We start from the raw sequence: 19,725 nt of genomic DNA on the forward strand, positions 1-19,725 counted from the left end.
TGTAACCAATTGAATAAATAACAGGAAAAAATAACCATGATGTTTTTACTTTATTTTTAGAGCATTTTTAATCACTTGGATTACCCAATTGTTAAATATTGTAGGATTATCAGTTGCAATAGAATATGCAATATGTGGTGAAAGGAACTTAAGACTGGAATCAGCAGAGTTGGTCTTTACTCAAGAGCTTACTATTAATACTCTGTATGACCCTCATAAGTCAGTCACTGCACTTCTCTAGACCTCAGTTGTCTTCATCAGTAAAATAATTTGGTTGAATTGAATGATCTTTAAAGTGATTAAATGCTGTTTATGGGACACACCATTAAATTCAAGGATATAGAGAGATTAATTGTAAACGGATGGAAAAAGATGGACCAGATAAACATTAACCAGGGTAAATCTAATTCATATATAATAATACCAGACAGGTCCAGACATTGAGTTAGGAAGATACAACAATTCTAAATTTTGTGCTCCTTATAACAGAGGCTCAAAATATTCAAAAATTGGCACCTACCAGTAATGACAGAACACACAGATGGAATATAATTAAAAATGTATGTAATTCACATATAATAACATTGTACCTAATGTCTAAAGAATGCACTTTTTTTCAAGGTGTGCAAAGAACATATACCCAAACTAACCATATACTGTCAGTAAAGCAAATTTTGACACATCTCAACAAATTAAAATCTTAACAGACTATCTTCAGTGACAACAATAGTTTAGATATCATTACTAAAATGGCAACTTTAATGAAAGCCTTGCATATTTTGGGATCAAGTAATACAGTTCTAAATGACTCTTGGATCAAAGAAGAACTCATAATGACATAGCAAAACTTTCTGGATACAGATGAAGCTGAAAATAGGCAGAAGTTTAAAGCTTAAAATGTATATATGACAAAGATGAAAATCAATTATCTAAATTTCCATCTAAAGAAGCTAGGAAAGAGAAACCCAGAAAATTAAGTGTGAAGAACACAAAAGGAAGGAAATAGTAATGTCAATGAGAAATTAAACATACAATAAGAAGAAGCAACAAATTTAAAATCTAATTCTCCAAAAAAATTAATATTGATACAGCCTAGCAAGGCTGAATCAAGAAAAAAAGAGACCCAAGAGGAATGAAAACATGTCCACACAAGAAGTTGTACACATATATTTAAATAGCAGCATTATTCATAATAGCTAAAAAGTGGAAACAACAAAAATGTCCACTATCTGATAGATAAATAAAATATGGTATGCCATAAAAAGAAATAAGATATTGATACATGCGATGGCATGGATGAACCTTGAAAAAATTATGCTAAGTGAAAGAAGCCACCTACTGTTGATCTGATTTATATGAAATTTCCAGAATAGACAGATTTATAGAGACAAGAAAGTAGATTACGGTTGGTGAGGTACAGAGGAATGGGAGACTGGGGTGGAGGGAATGGGGGATTAGTTAATGGGTACAATGTTTCTTTTTGAGATGATGAATATGTTCTGAAATTGGATTATGGTGATGGTTGCACAAGTCTACAATGTACTAGAAACCATTTAATTGTACACTTTAAATGGGTGACTTTATGGTATGTAAATGATATCTAAATAAAGCTGCTTAAACAATGGAAAAAAGAGAAAAGACACAAATAGCCTATATCAGAAATTTAAGAACATGCTATACACTACATCATTGCAATAAATTTGAAAATTTAGACAAAATGGACTAATTATTTATTTAGATCTGCAGGATTTTGAACAATTCAGTTAAGATGATTATAATTATTTTTGTAAAATATTAATCAGCACTCATCCAGAAAATTCCTTACTCAGTGACATGCCATTTCAATCAAACCTTATTAAATAAATAGCTCTCCTTTAAGATATAGGCATGCATCTTATTTTCAGGGGTGACTAAACCTTTTGTGAAGAGGTAAATGGCTTTGGTGCCTTTAGCCCATGTCTGTGATGACATGTCCCTCCAGTCACTTTGTCTCTAAGCTATCTTATTTGTTGTTGTTATTGTTGTTTTGTTTTTAACAAAAGGAAAATTTCCTTGCTTCAAAAGTTTCTCTACAGCAAACAAAAGCATGAAGTGCTTCTAGGCTCCATTTTAGTACTTATTTAGTGTACCGTCTATCTTGGAAGGAAAGAAAAGGTCTCTGTTGCAGCCACCAGGGTTTCTCAGAGATGCCCTGTGCGGCTAAACATCAACCAATTATTTCTCCCAAGCTCTATGGGTAGAGAGGCTAGTGTAGGCTTTAGTGATCTTTTTAGATTTCTGAAAAAAAGAGAAGGTATCTTCATTTTTTCCTCTGGCTTAAACAAACGTTTCTAGGCAGAGATGATATTCAACATACTTAACAGCTAAAATGGCACCAGTATAACAATCAGGGTGGACTTAGCTGAAAGTAAAATGTACAGCATACCCTTGTCAATGGGCTCACCAGCAGTCCCACACTAGGGGCTCCTTAAGGCAGTTTAGTGAAACTAAATTCATGGTCAGTCCGGGAGGCAATGTTTATCTTGTGGCTTATGAAAAATTCTGTAGTACTGGAAATATTCCGGGAGGAGAGAGATGCTAGGGAACCCCTGGGAATGTGGCTTAACGGCTCGGCACCGTACGGAAGCCCATCATCTGCTCAATGGGCACTATTCACCTTGTCATAAACAGCCCGATTCTATATGCTCATGGAATGCCCTAGAGGGCTGGTCACGCCCTCTGCCAATCCACAGAATCCCAGAACTTACAGGTCATCATATGATTTCCTTCTGTAAAATCTGTTATCTTCTTACTAATAGATACTTTACAATTACATATCATTTCCATGTTCATAGAATGGCATTGCCACTCAATACTGAAATTTAAAACAGAACCTACCTTCAGTTTCTCAGGAGTGAAAGCATTACACATAGTATAGTTGGACCAGGTTCGATTGTTCTCAGGATGTTTAAACCAAACTCCCTTTTCATCACAGTATTTTGTCACCTTTTCTGTGAGTGAAATGTAACAGTTATTACATTAATATTTCAAAATCACAAAGAAAAATAACAAATTAAAGCTTGAAAGCCATTCCAGAGTGTGAATCACTATACACAACTTGAATTTCAGTATAATTCAATAGAGACTACCACGATTCATGCATTACACAAGGGGTTTTAACATGTATTGCCTCATTGTATCCTCAGCAGAGCCATGTGAAGCAGGCATTGCTATCTGCATTTTACAAACAAAGAAACAGACAGTGAGCAAGGTTATGGAGTTTGAAAAGTCACTAGATAGTATGTGAGCCAGGATTTAAACCCAGGTCTGTCAGACTCCAAAGTGCTACATTCCACCTCATAATTGTTAATATTCATTATAATTTCTGATTATAGATGAGCACTATGTGAGAAAAGCAAGACTATGTCTTCCTTCATTTACACACAATTTTTTGATTAGGTTGACTACATGAAAATATAGATTTTGTGGGTCAAATGGTCAAATATTGGCAATATCATGGCTAAATCCAATAGAAGGAAAAAGTTGGAAGCTAAGAGATGTATCAAGAAGTCATTTTTCTACCTCTAAAAAAAATTTCATTGAATGATCTTTCTTCATTCCACAGAAAATATACTGGGGACTGATAGCTTTAGCCTTCACCATTTACTTCTTTAAACATCTCTTAGGTATTCATCTCTGTGGAGACCTTTAGCAAAATTTGCCAGCTCAGCTGGGTTGGAATATTAAAGGTCTCTACCTTTGCTACAGGGCAGGCATTGTGCTAAGCACTTTGCAGAATCATCTCCTTTAATAGTCATAATGACCCTCTGAGATGGGTATTGGTCTCCCCATTATACAATAAGAAAACTGAGGCTCAGAGAAATTAAGTAAATTTCCCGTCCACAACTAGTGAGTAGTAAGGCCAGGGATCAAATCCAGGTCCACTTGAATCCAAAGCTATTACAGAGCTATTAAGCTCTGCATCAAGCCTCACGGTCTTCTGGTTTGGAGACTGTAGTCAGAGGAAAATGCAACAGCCGAGCCTTTAGTGTTAAGGCGCAGGTGCAGGTGAGAAGATAAGATGATGGAAATGGCACCTGGGAGTTGGATTTGGCATAGGAATCCAAGAAGTGCTGGTTTGGCTAATGGGGGAGGGGAATAAGCAAAAAGGGGTCAGAAAGGTGAGGTCAGATTTGTCAAGAAATTAGCACCAGCACCGAAAAAATCTCCACTCATCCTCCCCCACATTGAATAGGCTACACGCATTTCAAAGTCAATGCATTATTAGCAAACAACCAAAATGGTTTTCAAGAGAATTAACTTTTAGCTGGGTTGTCATTTAAAAAAACACTCATTGTACTATTACGATACTTGTCCACAACGTTTTAATTTGGTGCTGGGACTCCAGAAGGTGAAATTCCATAAATTTACAAGGTTATTTATACTCGTTTCTAATAACCTAAAGAATAATCAATACTTTTGTTGGCTGCAAGGTAATATGAATCCCTAAATGCCTAAGCAATTGGAAGACAAAATTATATTGTATTAAATAAATTGTAAATCATGAGCAAGTAAATATTAAAATGACTGCCCTTGCCAAATTTAATCTGAGTTATTCAGGCTTTCTCTAGTTCTCCTAAGGTATACCTATAAATGAGTTTATTGTCTCACAGATCATACAGCAGCTCTGGATTGATATAATGTGCAAAGAGATTTTACTAGTGTATTGGAACCCTCATGAAGTTTTGATCTTTGATAATTTCTTAGGGAAAATATTTTTGAAGCATTTTTTTTTTCTGAAAAAAGGCAAAGAGCTATCATTCTTAAGGATAACTTTTTTTATATATGGCTATTTTTTAAGCCAAGGGATATGGAAGCCTTAGAATCGCATATTAATATTTGGAGGGCACTACCATTGCTTTAGAGGCTAAGGGGAAAAAAACTCATGTTGTTTTTTAAAAAAGAACTCACTTGGCTGAAATATTATTGAGATCTAATGATACTTAAAATAATTTTCTAACACTAGTTTTGGTTAGTCAATATGCTAAGAGCTAGCATGAAAATCCTGTGGCAGTTTTGATGTAATTCATCATTTTCACTGTATAAATGACACTGATACTCTTGAACTAATCCCATGATTTAAACTACAAGTTGTAGTCTTGTTTGTATGTCTGCTCCAAAAATTTTTTAAGTGGATATAAAAGACTCATTTTTTAAACCAAAAGACATTTTCAAGCAATCTACCGGAATCATAATTGATTTGCATAAATCTGTTAACAACTTAAATAGAAAAATTTAGAACTGTGAATTTGCTGAGACAGTCATTGGACAAAAGCATTTAAAGAATCACCATTGGACTCTAAGAATGTTTTAAGACAAGTTAGCACTTATCAGCACAGAAAAATTGACAATGAAAATTTATCAATGATTTTGCTGATGTTGTTTGACAATGATGACTTTTCCAAGCTTACTTGCAATTTAAAAAAGTGGTTTGTAACAGCAGCATTCTGTCTTTATTATATTGTCAGAAAATAGTTTTTTTTGTTTTATCAAAATGAATAAACAGCAATAATAAACTAATAATTTGGTTTTAACAAATTTATGTAGCTACATAGGGCAAAATATACTGCATGCAGAAGAAGGGGTGTTCCTCTTGAAGAACTCCACTCCAACTACTGGAAATAATTTTGTTTTGTTTTGTTTTGTTTTAACTAAAATCTGGCTCTAGGCAATTCCTTATTCTAACTTTCACAGCCATCAAGAATTTGTCCTCCTCCACATTGCAGGTCTTTCAATATTTGAAAATACGACTATGTCTACTCTGGATCTCTCTTTCCTAACCACACAGCCTGCCATCCCCTCACAACCCGAAGCTTCTCTGCATGTGCTCCAATATTGAGAGTTCCTTCTGATATACCCTAGGTGATGACTGACCAGTGAAGAAGACAGCAAGCTTCTCTCATTCTAGATTCACATGGGAGACCTTTTCAGTTACTGGGGCCCTATCCTCAGAGACTGTAATTCTATTGATCTGGGAAGGGGCCAGGCATCAGCAATTTTAGAAAGTTCTCCAATCCCAATGAGTTCCAGGATTGGGGATCTTTGTCCTGAATCAAATTTTGACCCACTTGTATCTGTGCCATTGTTGAGTGTTTTACTCTAAGTCCAGGACTTTAAATATCTCTTTATTAAATTTTGCTTCTTATACCCTGGCAATTTAATTCTTCAGACTATCAGCCAAGTTTGAATCTCAATATCGTTATTCATGCTTTCACTATCTGTTTGTTACGAAGCACTTTTTCCAAAATGAAGTCCTTGATATTTCATTAAAAGGTTTTGAGCACCATGAAGACGTAGCTTTAGGTCAATGATAAAATCCTAAAGAATTTAATGATATTAAAGATATGCTTTCTTTTGAAATAGATTTATCCCCTCCTGAGAGGGTTCTATATAAAACACAGGCTTAAAAGATGGATCCATGCCTGTAAATCCCTGTTTTGCTTATCAAAACCTTGCCTTTTGTTAATAATTATAGCCACTTTGGCAAAAGCCCAATGCTGCTTTCGAACTGGTTTCATAGCCTCAAACAGGTCTTTGAGCTGATCAAGTCACCTCTTTAAAATAGTGCTCAAATCAAGAGTAATGAAACATCATTTATTTGGAAGAGTTAATAAAGGCCTAGGAGACCATCATCAAATAGCTTAGTTGGTTTAGTTAGAGCTTGCAGGAATGTGGCACTGCACTGAGCCCTTTCTCTCTTCATATCCCAGCCTTTTCCATCAAAAGTTCCCAGAAGTGGCTGGCCTGAGCTGGGTTTAAAAGAAGCCCCCTGTAATCCCCTTTCCATTATCTTTGCCTTATTAGGCTGGACCTTTGGTCTCAGAGACAAATGAGCAGATGAGATTCTACCTTTGAAGGAAGAACTAAAAAGCATCTTCCAAACACTATTTCAGGGATAGACTCATTTCTCTGCTCTAACCTGGGTCCCAGAGACCTTTTTTGCCCACATTTTCCTACATGACTGCTGCTCCTATATTAACTGAAGTCTCACTTTCAGTTTTTGGGCAATAACCTCTTGCCATTTATAGTCAATGAGAACGGGTCATGAGGTGGGCTGGTTGGCCCTGAAAGAACCACTCTCTTGTAGGAGAAAGAAGCATTTGCAATTCTTAATTTTCCAACAGGTGGCAGAAACTCTGACCCAGCAGCTCCTGGAAACTTCAAAGTGAAGTTTCGTTTCCTGTGGTCTCTTAAGCATAAAGCAGACACTGCTTCCTCTCTTTACATGCCATTTCTAGTCTAATCCAGATAATTCAGAGAAGACCCTCCTTGTTGGCACTCTTGCCTTCCCCTCCACTGATGTGATGTTCTAACTCTTTGCCTGGATCCAGTCCTTACAGGACACTGAAGGAAAAAAGAGGAAGATGAGGACTGTAAAGTGTGGAGGGATTCCTGCATTCTGGTTATACTGCATCTTGTCAGAAGAAATGCAGAGTGTGAAGTGGAATGGCCCTGCCTGCCTGGGGCCTGTTCCCACAGCCAGCCAGTCCCATCCTCTAGAGTTACTAAGCACTTTCTGCAGGCTCAGGCTGACTCCACTCTCGGGAACAAATATCACCATCCACAGGGTCTTGCATGTGGTGGTCACAGCTGGTCCCACTTAGTTTTCAGCATCTGGGCTTCCTTTTAAGACTTTACCACCCTCCCATCCCCTTTTCAGTATCTTAATCTCAGATTTATTTTAATAGGACAGATTTTCTGTCTAGTTTTTTGGAACAGAGCTTTTCTGGTCCTGAAACCCACAGTTCCTAGAGCTGGGCTGCTACTACCTTTCACCCCTCTGGGACTTTCCTTGTCCATTGCCTTTATCAGTCTCATCTGACACTGTGCTCTGCCTCTACCGACAGCTACTTAGTGCACTTGGTTGAGCCCCTCTGGTACTAGTCACCTTCCTATCTGGACTTTCCTATTGCTTACTGCAGTTTCTCCATTTTGGCTGCACATTTAATCACAAACAGAACTTTTAAAAATCCTGATGTCCAGGCTGCACTCCAGACCAATTTAACCAGAATCTCTGGGATGTAGCAAAGCAGAGAATTTTTAAAAGTTCCACACCTTTTCAGCTACGTTGAGAACTACTCACCTACTACTAGCACTGACCCAATCCCAATCCCCATGCCAATGTGTCTGTCTGGTCCGCAGGCTGAGGCTGTTACATAAGCTGATATACGCCTCTTTTAACACACACCTCTGCCTTGCTACCAACCACCTACCCGTGAACAACTTGGATTCCAGACCTCTGACCTTTGTGGATACCTGACAATCCTAAGGTGTATAACCTCAGCTCCTTAGCTTCCCACTGTTACCAGGTACTGTTAAAATCTTTGTCCTGCCTGAGCATTCCAGGCCAAATTCTAACCACACCACTGTGACAAGCCCAAAGTCTGAAAGAAAAACGTATCTTCCTTTGGAAGTTCTAAAAATACTTCAACCTGCACAAGTTTGTATGGAGATAGTTGTGGCCTAATAAAATAGAATTTTTCAAATGCTTTTCCAAAACTACTGTACTTAATTATAGAGAGAGGACTAGCAAGACTTTTGGAGACTTAGGTTCACTTGTGGTTTGTGTCATATATTGTATGAGTATAAAATGAGATAAGATACATGAAAACATTCTGAAAAGTAAAAACTGATATCAGCGGAAAGCACTCTCATGTTACTTTTATAACTAGAGTGAATTTGGTGCCATTTATTTACTTAATGCATATTTATTGCCTGTCCATGGCTGCGGGCACAGTGCTGGGTGTTGTTATCATCCAGTATGACACTATTAGTCTTATTTACTGAGCATTTCTGATAACTTGATGTTGGAACAGAAATCCGGTAAGGGTCTAGAATTACCACCTTTGGATTTATTTTCCTAACACATGTGTGTTTTATATAATTTTCACGGTTATATAAAACTTCCATTGAACATGGTATACGAGCCCAGCATATGAAAATTCTGAGACAAGCATTTGCAGAAGTCACCAAATCTGAGACAATACAATAGGAAAAAAAAAAAGCTGTTCACAGAGTTTCAGAAAAATTAATTTTAAAAACCAGAATTTAAGACCACTATACATAAGTAACCAGCAATGTGACTTAAAAAATAAGAACAGCTTGTGATATTTGTACATCTGGGTAATATGTTAATTAAGAAAACCCTTTGGAACATGCTAAAAACTGGAGAATATGATTAAGTAGGTATATTTCATATGTTTTTATTTTCAGAACCATGGAAACTCTAAAAGACTCACAGCAAAATGTAAAATAAAAATAAATACCCTTACCTGATGGATCGAAGTCAGGAAAGTAGTCAGGGCAGTACTGATAAGTCATCACCCCAGCCGGTGTGTCGTCCCAGCACATCCATCCATCCCAGGTACGGTTGCAATACGGACCTGGACATTCAGAAAGGAGTTAATATGGAAGCCATGCGGAATTACCAAAAAAGAAGACTGAGATCAGGACAATCTTACCCGTGACTGAACTCTTTAGCCCAGTCCTGATGGCCCACATTTCAAATGAACAAACGTCATTTACGTCAAATAACTTTGGCATGTCTGTGACCAAATTATCTCATTGGCAAGTGGGGTCCTAGTGCTATTTTGTAAGAGATTCCAAAGTTGAGTTTCTCAAAACACAAGTAGTACCAAAGATTGGCTAGGAGAGGCACATTTTACTCTGATCTCCATTTATTTTATTGTAAATGAGAACATGAATCTGAGGTAAAGACTGGTAGTTAATCAATAGGTTTTGAGCTATGTTGATAAGTTTTTACTTCCGCAAACTTTATCCTGCTTTCAAATATCCAACAAGGAAATATGATTTAGGTTGTTAAGTCTTGCAGTTCTTGCAAGATATGTTACGGTTTTCTATCACTATCAGCATAAGGGTTTTAAAAGCAACACTGTAAAAGAGCATTACTTGAAAAAATTCATGGCACAGATTAATTCTTCAAAATCTTGAAATAAATTTCAAAGATGGGAATATTCTCAAAGAATAGATTTTCCAGTTTATCAGCATGCCACATCTTACCAATTCTGTCTTTAAGTTCTTTCTTTTCATTTTTTTTTAAACAAAAAAGTCCAGGAATTGATAAGAGGTAACTGAATTTTCTGCAGGGAAATTGTCCTTGGAAGTTGGGTTCTCACAACTAAATGTTTTATTTGGGAGGCCAGGTTTAAGTTAGACAATTAGGATACAATTGAAAGTTGTCAAAAATTATTGAATCCTCAGCAGGATTTAACAGGTGCATAGATGGTTGGTCATATTTTATTTTATTAAAACAACAGCAAAAGCTGCAGCAATAGGTACAAAATAAAGGCATTAGCTTTCTGTACTACTAATGGAATTTACTTTTTTTGTAGGGTCTTTTCAATTTGTTCCTTAAAAGATATCAATGTCATCTGTATGGAATCTTTCTAACAAAAGCTTTTCTTAAAATATTTTCAGAAATGCTACAAGGGGACACTTGCGAAAGTGTATGCAGTATCACCTCTCGATAAAAACTTTATTTTAAATACTATATACCTTGGAACATGTGGATCCTACTATCCATTAACCTTCAAAGTGGTTACCTTGGGTAGTTATAGTTTTCATCCAAGGGGGATGCAATTGTTTAAAACTCCTATCGTAGATGCATCTGCAGCCAGTTAATGAATCCCATAGAAAAGCAGTCTTACTACATTAGAATCACACTTTGTTTCCTACTATGATAATGCTCAATTGGATCACTTTCTGTTATTTATCCACATTGGCTCCAAGTGATTTCTTGTTGGTTTCAACAATTAAACCTACCCTAAAAGGGTGGGGATTTACCGCTATACAGGTATTCAAAAGAAAGGCACTCAGGCTCTGAAGGCAGTTCTCAAAAAAGAAAAAGGTTTTGAACAATGGTCATAGCTCAAAAGTTCAGCCTCCCAAGGTGACTGAACTAAAGTGAAGAAGATATCCTAATTTGGTCTCTAAAAATATCAGTCCCATTTTTCAACTGTCTCATTTGCTTTAAAAACCTGATTTTCTCCTATGGGCAGAGTTGCATCTAATGCCTTCCCAGGTTCTTAACAAACACTGGAAATACTCTTGGCTAAGGGAAGAATCGTGTGCATTTGCCTTCCAATTGAATTGATTTTTTGTTTAAAGGAAATGTTAAAAATAGGATCTATAAATTAAGACTTTAGACAAATCATGTGCAGGGAATATTTAGCCCATTTTTTCCCCCTACCAAACAGGAGGAAATGGGTTGTCTTAAGGATATATAAGGGTGTGCAAGATCCTGTTGGGTCTTTTTAAATATCTCAGGGGACAGAAAAGAGAATTTAAATGGTTATAGCAATGCTTTGTCATAAAATACCCCCTTTTGGTTTCCTGTGGGCCTTCTATAGCTAATAGAATATGATTAGCCCTGAGACTATTTGGGCAGTCACCAGAGCCTGCTAGAGAAGGGGATAAGTAAATAACGTACACCTAGGAGATATCTTTTTCTAGTTCCTCTGGGAATAAGGTGGAAAAAGGGAAAAGGAAGAGCATGAAGTTGCCAACCAGTGAAGGGAAGATTGCTGCCAAATTAACCCAAACAAGACAGGGTTTTGACAGGTTTCACCTCAGGCAAATTCGCCACCCTCAGTTTTCCAGTTCCCTTTCCTGTGGTTTTCTAATTCTTTTCCCTCACTTAAGCCTGCATCTATCCTTCTTGCTGTCAGGTGTGCATACTGAGTTATTGTGGCAACTCTGGCACAAGAACAGATGTTAGCCAAAGAGCAGCGGTTTGCACTTGAGTAAAGAAACTAGGCATTTCAGCTGCATGAAGTACCCAAACATACCATAGTATGAAAACTGATGTGAAAACTGCTGGTATATTAAATTAAAATTAGTCAACACATTTGCCCGCTGACGAGAGTAAGTCTTTAAAGATATTTGAAACATATGTTCACATCGTTTTTCTATTTACCTTCTCCTTGGTATGGTGGTAACTGTTCCATTCGGTCATAGCATTTGTACTGTGCATCCATCATCTTCTTGCGCCCTAGAATGTACAGAAATGGCTCGGGCTCTATTGCCGAAGGATAGGTGTGATTTCGAGAGGCAGGAAGAACTGGGGTTGGGTGCTGTATAAAAAGGGAAATTGGTTACTTACAGAGAGAAGGAATGAGTGAGCACAAAAATAAGTAAAACAACAAAAAAGTCTGAAAACAATTTGTTTTTCCTCTGTAAGCAACAATTATTCATGGTCTATGTGTAGAATATTTTTGCTTTATGTATAAGTGGAAAGTTTGTTTACATTTCATCTACAAATTCTACCTACAAACTTTATATTTGCATTAGCTTCCATCACAATTGAAAATGTAAAGCACCCCAACATACCCACACACATCTTTATCATCTAGGATTGTTTTAATTTCATTGTAATTGTAAAGTTTAGAAGTAAGCAAAGCAAATAATCTAATTTCCAAAAAATTACTAATATTACTCAACTTTGCCTTCTTTGGAACTCTTAAAAATCATGAATCATGTTATTAGAAATAAGCATATTGGCACAACAAATGAGCTTTTTTATTGGATTCTTTTGGATAATTTTTATTGTGCACACTGCCAAAACATTGCCCCAGTTATTCTATAAACAAACAAAAGCTTTTCTTCTGAGATACTCCACCTCTGATAATTGGTCTTAATGTCTTTAAATTGGTTTCATCAGAAATGACATATACAGCATAATAAATTTTCATTGCTGAAAATCAATATAAATCCTAAATATTTCTCTCAGTCCATTTGCATTTTTGGTACAGACTGACATTAGTTCTGTTGGTCTCTGTTAATCCCAATCACTGGTATCTTTATCAGATTGATGTACGCATACATGCCTGGATCTGAAAAGCTCACCGCAGACCATATGGTCCTTTTTAACTTGTGTTCATATAGATTTCAGTTTCTTTTGTGACTGTGACTACTATTCTTGGTGATGCTTGAATCTGTGGCATTTTGTATCCATGTTCTGCTTAGAGATTTTGTTGGATAAGACCTGATGACTTCAGGCTACACTGACTCTTCTTCTTCTGAAGCTAGGAATACTGCCAGCTGTCTCTATCAAACCTGATGAAGCATCCTTTTCTTTGGCCTTATTCCATCTAAATTATTCCATGAGGGAAGGTGTTCACAAATGCATCAATGGCAGAGATGGTGGTGTGTGCTTGGCTATATCCCCTCCAGGCTCTAAACAGAACTCATCTTTACTAAGTTACCATTAAACCCCAGGCTATCCATGGTGGATCCTCACTGTCTTCCAGTGTATGCCGCTGCACAGACTGGGCATCTTTATTCTTTAAAACAACATATAACTAAATGCTAAACTGTACGTCACATATTAAATCAAAATCTGTAGTGGAGAGAGAGCATGGGCTAAGCATATTCAGGGATGGCTATGGATACAAGGTAGAATTTGAATTGGACCTTGAGTACATGTAGTATCTGAATAAGCAAGGCAGAGAGAGAAGGGTATCTGGATGGAGAGAAGGGAATGCACAAAAGTTTAGAGGTAGGAAATGTGTGTGAGACACATGAGGAAACTATCCTGGCTGAGGCATACTTGAGGATTAGTAAGAAATGGGGTCAAGAGAGTCAGGTAATGCAGGGCCTTGAAAGTCAAGAAAAAGAGTCGAAATTTTCTCTTTGGTGTTTAGAGCAAGTTAAAACTTCTAGGTCTAAGTTTCCTTATGTGTAAAATAGGAAGAGTAATAATAAAATGTATCTGCAATGGATATTAAGAGGATAAACAAGAAAATAAATACAATGTGCCTGCGACATGAAAGGCTCAATACATTTTAGCTATTATTAAAACATGATAATAAAAGAGAGATCCTCTGCAGCTTTTTGATCAGAGAAGGTTATGAACTTTGGGTTTCAGTAAAATTAATCTGAAAGGCATTGTGCATCACAGGTTGGCACTGAAGATGACAGCTCAGAAGTTGAAGGCTTCAGTTAGATCATCCTGGGATGGAACAAGAAAATAGCTCTTGGCACCTTTCCAAAATGATAAAAATATGAGGCCATCCTTAGCTATAATGAATGGAGAACAGAAATGATCAAACAAAAGCTCAGATATTTTAGTTATATAACTGAAAAAAAAAAATGGTAGTGAACCGTAAAAGGGGAGATGTTGGGAAATGAAAGCCTTACTGGGCGGAAGAAGATAATTTCTATTTTGGATTTGTGTTGGGGGTGACAGCAAGCCATCAGAGAAGAAATCACTTCTGTAGAGAATAGGACAAATGCTTAATACTTGTATGACATTGCCGTTATAACTCTTATTTTGAGAAAAGTTGATATAACTCTTAAAATATTTATATTTTCTCATTTTAATGCCTTTTGAATTTATGACAAGAAATAGAAATTTCTGAATCCATAAAAATGACTGAAAAGTTGCAAATATTTACTAATGTAGCTGAACACCTTTGTGTTGTCACATGACTCTTTCCCCACTGTTTTCATACCAATCAATCAGCAAATATTCATTGAGCTTGAAGAACTCAGCATTGTGCTAGATGCTGAGGATACAGGGCTGAACATAATAGGTATGCATCCTGCTCTCATGGAGCTTACAGTCTAGCAGGAAAGATCAAGACTATAAATTCTTTTCCAACACCGGGAAATGTAAAGGATAAAGAATCATCATTCATAAGATGGTCATATATTTTATTAGGAATTGGAAAATGACTTGTGACACTTAAAAATTCCATGTGAAGGTTTTTGTTTGTATTTTCTTAGCTTACTTTTGGGTGTGTGTGTAAAACTTTGGTGAAATATCATGAAACCATCAAAGCAAGATCATGATGTCCTCATAAGAGAGAGATAAGTGATTGGTTCACATTATGGTCTTTGTTCAGATTCTTCTGTTGTGGCCATTATCATTTGTTACATTTTATTATTAATTGCTGGACCATTTTTTCCATCTTCCAATCAAGTAAGAAAATAGAATATGATGTAATATATAAATCTTATTTGTTAGATATTTTAGACATTAGGGATGGTTTTGCTGAGATGTGGCTGGCATTCTTTCCAAAAGTAAGGTTCAGAATTCTGTTCTTAAATGGGCTGCACAGCCAATTAAGAAATATTCTTGCACTGGAGGCCATGAGGAGATAGTGTGTGTAAGGGTATTAAGTGGAATAATTTACACTTGCATTTTTAATTACAGCATTACTTGGTTTAAGGCAATTTTAACATCAGTAATAGTGGAGATACGAACATATAAAATAAGAGCAGGCATAATTCATGTAGATGACAGTCGCATTAACCTTATCATTCTTACAGTGTAGAAACAAACTCTAGTGAACATGGCTTGGTACTTAGCTCACCAGAGATTGTTCCAACACTGAAGGAATGAGATATTGGAGCCTCTGTTGTTAGATGAGCCATAATAATCTGAGCCTGCTCCTGGTCTGGTTCATGTTTGGCATTGAAGATGAAATTTTCCAAGTGGTAGCTGAATGCTTCAAGGACTTTTTCCCTAAAGTAACATAACATACACATTGTAATTACTGCTACTTAAAAATAATGCATATACAAATTTCATAAAGTTCATTAAACACTAAACTTTGACTGACCATTATATACAAATACAAATCCTTTTCAACAAGAAAGAGGAAACATAAAACCAGTAACATTTAGATAAAACTACCAAAAAAAGGCAAAGACTTAACAATATTCTACTTATAGTGTTATTTTTATGCAATATAGTTTGGAGATTTTAAAAAAATACATGACAGTATGCTGACATGAAGATAGACATGAAACAATAATGGCATTAGACATTGCTTTTCTGAGTAAAGATCAGTGTTCAAATTTTCACAAACAAGTCATTTCACAAGATTGTACAAAAGAAAACTCTTTCATTGTTGGCCCATGTAGCAGTTTAGCCACCGTATATGTGATGTCACTCCTAGAGGTTCAAGAAAATGGCACCACACATACGACTGCCAAGCTGCCACCAACATCCGTAGTCAGAATCCAAAACATCGCTCGTTCTTTCAGCCAGGTTACCTTGAGTGCCCCACCATGTGCCAGGCACCATTGTAGGTTCTGGAGATTCAGCAGTGAACAATACTGGCAAGCAAGGTCCCTGCCCTCACGGAGCTTACATTCTAGAGGGTTTACTCCACACTAATCATGGAGGTCAGGGGAAAGCAGTATGATATGAATGGCCATGGGTTTGGGGATTCCAATTCAGCGTAAGTCAGTCAGCCTGCCTTTCGGTTACACACGGTTTCCAGAAGAAGAGGCACAGCAACACAACAGTTACCAGTTGTTCTGTTTGGAACGTTAAGAAATGGCTTGTCTGTGGAATGGTCCAGCCCTTTGGATGTGTGGACCCATGCGACTGTGCTGAAGGGAAAGAGCCCTACTGATTTCCAAGGCAACTGCTTTACCAAAAATATGAATCCAGAATCTGCAAATTGATATAACCCACAGGATTTCCATGTCACCATCCCAAGTACTGAAAATGTCTATGTTAGAATTATTTATGATTTTCAGTTACTTATAGTTTTCAAAATAACAAAGTATAAATTAAAATTTGTACAGTATCAGCCCTGGTTTTTCCAGGTATGATCAGATGCCTTGTTAGAGTTCTATGTACCTTCCACTTAACCATCATATAAACAACAAAATTTCTGCATAAACCACAAACTGAAAGCAAATAGAGAAACACAGCAAAGTAAACAACAATTTAAAAAATTGCTTCCTAGAACGGCATCGTTTTCTTCTGTCTTCACTGTTACTGTTGGTATGATTGTCATCATCATCATCATCATGACTAGCAGTTTTTGAGTTCGTTATCTACCATGCACTGTTCTAAGTCCATTATATTACCTCAGAGAAGGGAGAGGAAATGAGTGGGTGGTTTTGAGTAATGCAGATGAGGCTAATGGAATGTCATGACCCAAAGGATACTTTAAAGATCATTTGGAAATCAAGTTGGTAGAACTTATATCTATATCTACATATACATATATATAGATAAAAGTTCTACTTATATAGGTAGAACTAACTATACTATAATGATCTTTCGCAATAATAAAATATCTAAGAAGTGATGTTTCGGAGTAGTTACGAACGCTGTCATTTTTATTTCTAAATCTACTTGTTCTCAGAGGAGTATCAATGTGGAACATATTGAATGCTTTAGAAGCAAATTGATGCATCATATTCTGTTGATGGACAAGTCATCTTCCAAATCAATATGTAATCCGAATACAGACAGAGAAGCAACTTCCTGTCTGTCACAGCAAAGAAAGCACAAAGCCATGTAAGTGCCCTGTTTCAGTTTTGTTTGTTAGTAAAGGGAGTGCCCACAAACCATAAAATATTTCTGCCCATGGTTCATGCAAATACATGAAATTTTTTTCAGTCTTTGAATTGTAAAATAAAACAAGTAAAAGCTTTGAATAAAAATGACTTGCTTCAGTTTTATAACACAAAAACTTATCTGTAGTCTTTGAAATAAAGGTGCTTATATAATCTTCAAACTATTTTGTTAGTATTTCCTAGTTACTTGAGTATTTCTTCTTCAATATCAAATGTAAACATATGTGTAATTAAACAGAATTATACAGAAATATTTACATACACTTGCTCATACAGGATTTCATTTGAGCTATGAAAAACAACATCACTTTATGAATAAAATATACCAATACTTCTGCCTCTATAGAATACCATATAAAGCCTTGGACATTTACAGACAAATTAAATATTCTATTAGTTTCTACATTCTTGGTTAAATGTTTTTATTACATTTTCAATGACGTGAAGTTACCTGCATTTCTACATACTGGATTAATTTTAGCCAACTGTACTGTAATTTATCTAAAGAAATATTTAATAGGTTAAAATAATATGACAATCTGACATAATAAAAAAAACTATATTGATTTTCCAAACAGAAGCAAACTGGCTGAATTAACAATCATTCCCATAAAGCATTTGCTGGAGGTATAACACTACAAAATAAAAATTCCCTTGGGAAAAAACACTCATGAACTATTAGTAATGTTTTTTCTTAAAGAATGTAAGGAGAAGCAGTTTAGGCAGACTTCTAAGCCCGCAACTGCACATTAACGAGCAATGGGAATTCTGGCTCTCTGGGCAGCCTTTGCTTGATTCAATATAACAGTATCAAATACTGAATGATCTTTACTGCCAGCTGTAATTCACTGGCAAATGTTATTCTAACACGGTAGAAAGGATAAGGATTGAGATAACTCCAGAATGACTTATGTAAAATTTACTCATCTCCCTTTCATGTGCTATTGAAGCTGATGTGATGGTGGCTTAACAATGTTGACAGAAATAAATAGACTTTGATAGTGTTTTATAAGACAGTCATACTTCTGACTACTTGCTTCCTCCCTTAGGAACAAAACAACATAAAATTAAATAAATTGGGCATAATTTAAAAGGCTAGAGAAAGAGCTATGGAATGACAATAGTAAGTAAACACTTGAAGATTCTTAGTTTTTGATGAGAAATACATTTGAAATCACTAACCAGAATAAGAGTTCAGATTTTTTTAATAGAACAGCAGCCCAGAAACTGTGATTCAAATCCACATCTAATATTATCATTTCATGCAAGAATGTTATTAGCGTTTGATGTCAATATCCAAGACAATATGAAGATATTGCCTCAAATTAATGTTAATTTTCATAAAGCAAGCAAAGCTTAAAATTCTGGGTAAGCTATAACAACACTTTATTAGTGAGAGTTGAGTTTGATTTGTTAACAAAATATTAAGGACATGATGCTTTTGAGGAATGTTGTTTTGGCCTCTGGAGAACAAATACCAGTTCAGTCATATTCAAGCATTCTTCCCTTTTCCAGCATTCTTGATTAACATGGCTCCAAATAATTGTGATTTACTTACATTTAGAAGGATGAACAGGAAGATGCACCGTTTTGTAATAGTTAGCTTCATTTTGGTTTTTGAAGATGATCTTCTGTTGTGGTCCTGTAAAAAAATAAAAATAACAAACAATTAAATAGATACAGCTTTCATATTAGCTATAGCCCTTCTTTTTCATTTGTTTCTATTTGACTGAAAATTATGAGAGAGAAAAATTAAAATTATTTTAGAGGACTCTGGTCCACACACCATCTGAGTGTCAATGTGCGAAGTCTCTAAATTCTGCTGCAACAAAATCATGAGTTAATCATCACATACATTTCTGACTCAGAGAACAAATATCAGCAGCAAATCAAGAATTGACCCCCTCTGCCCCTTTTTAATAAAAACTTTCCTAGGTACCATGACCATGGGACATAGAAACAATATATTACTTGGACCAGAGACAGAGTTGAATTCTCGGGTTGAAATTACACTTACTGGTTTTGTGATTGTGGGCAAATTGTTTATTAATTCTGAGCCTCAGTTTCTACATCCCTAAGATGGAGATAAAAAGAGTATGGAAATGGTTTATCAATTCCTTTTTCCTCTCTTTTTGGAAACACTGTTAGACTACATTTCCCAACCTACCTAGCAATTAGGTGAGGCCACGTGACTGACTAATAGAATTAAAGCAGAATTCATGCACAACAATTAAAGGCCTGATCCTTAAAAACTTCCAATTCTCCATTCTCTGCCTCATGGATATCAGGTTCCAGGATGGCCTTGGACCACATGTATTGAAGACAACAGAGCACACAGCAGTC

The 19,725-nt window shown here is 36.1% G+C and overlaps 1 protein-coding gene across 1 annotated transcript in view; it reads right to left on the bottom strand.

The window, feature by feature from the left end:
* The window catches only part of CALCR (calcitonin receptor), a 70,913-nt gene extending 51,922 nt beyond the window's left edge, over nucleotides 1-18,991 (bottom strand). Inside the window, exons 1-4 of the mRNA XM_037836680.1 lie at nucleotides 18,941-18,991; nucleotides 11,975-12,131; nucleotides 9,312-9,422; nucleotides 2,878-2,990 (exon numbers count right to left, since the gene is read on the bottom strand). Coding sequence (XP_037692608.1) covers nucleotides 2,878-2,990; nucleotides 9,312-9,422; nucleotides 11,975-12,131; nucleotides 18,941-18,991 — 432 coding nt within the window. The remainder of the gene's footprint in view (nucleotides 1-2,877; nucleotides 2,991-9,311; nucleotides 9,423-11,974; nucleotides 12,132-18,940) is intronic.
* Between the last annotated feature and the right edge of the window lie 734 nt (nucleotides 18,992-19,725).

This window comes from Choloepus didactylus, chromosome 5, assembly GCF_015220235.1.
Source record: "Choloepus didactylus isolate mChoDid1 chromosome 5, mChoDid1.pri, whole genome shotgun sequence".
NCBI classification, from domain to species: domain Eukaryota; kingdom Metazoa; phylum Chordata; class Mammalia; order Pilosa; family Megalonychidae; genus Choloepus; species Choloepus didactylus.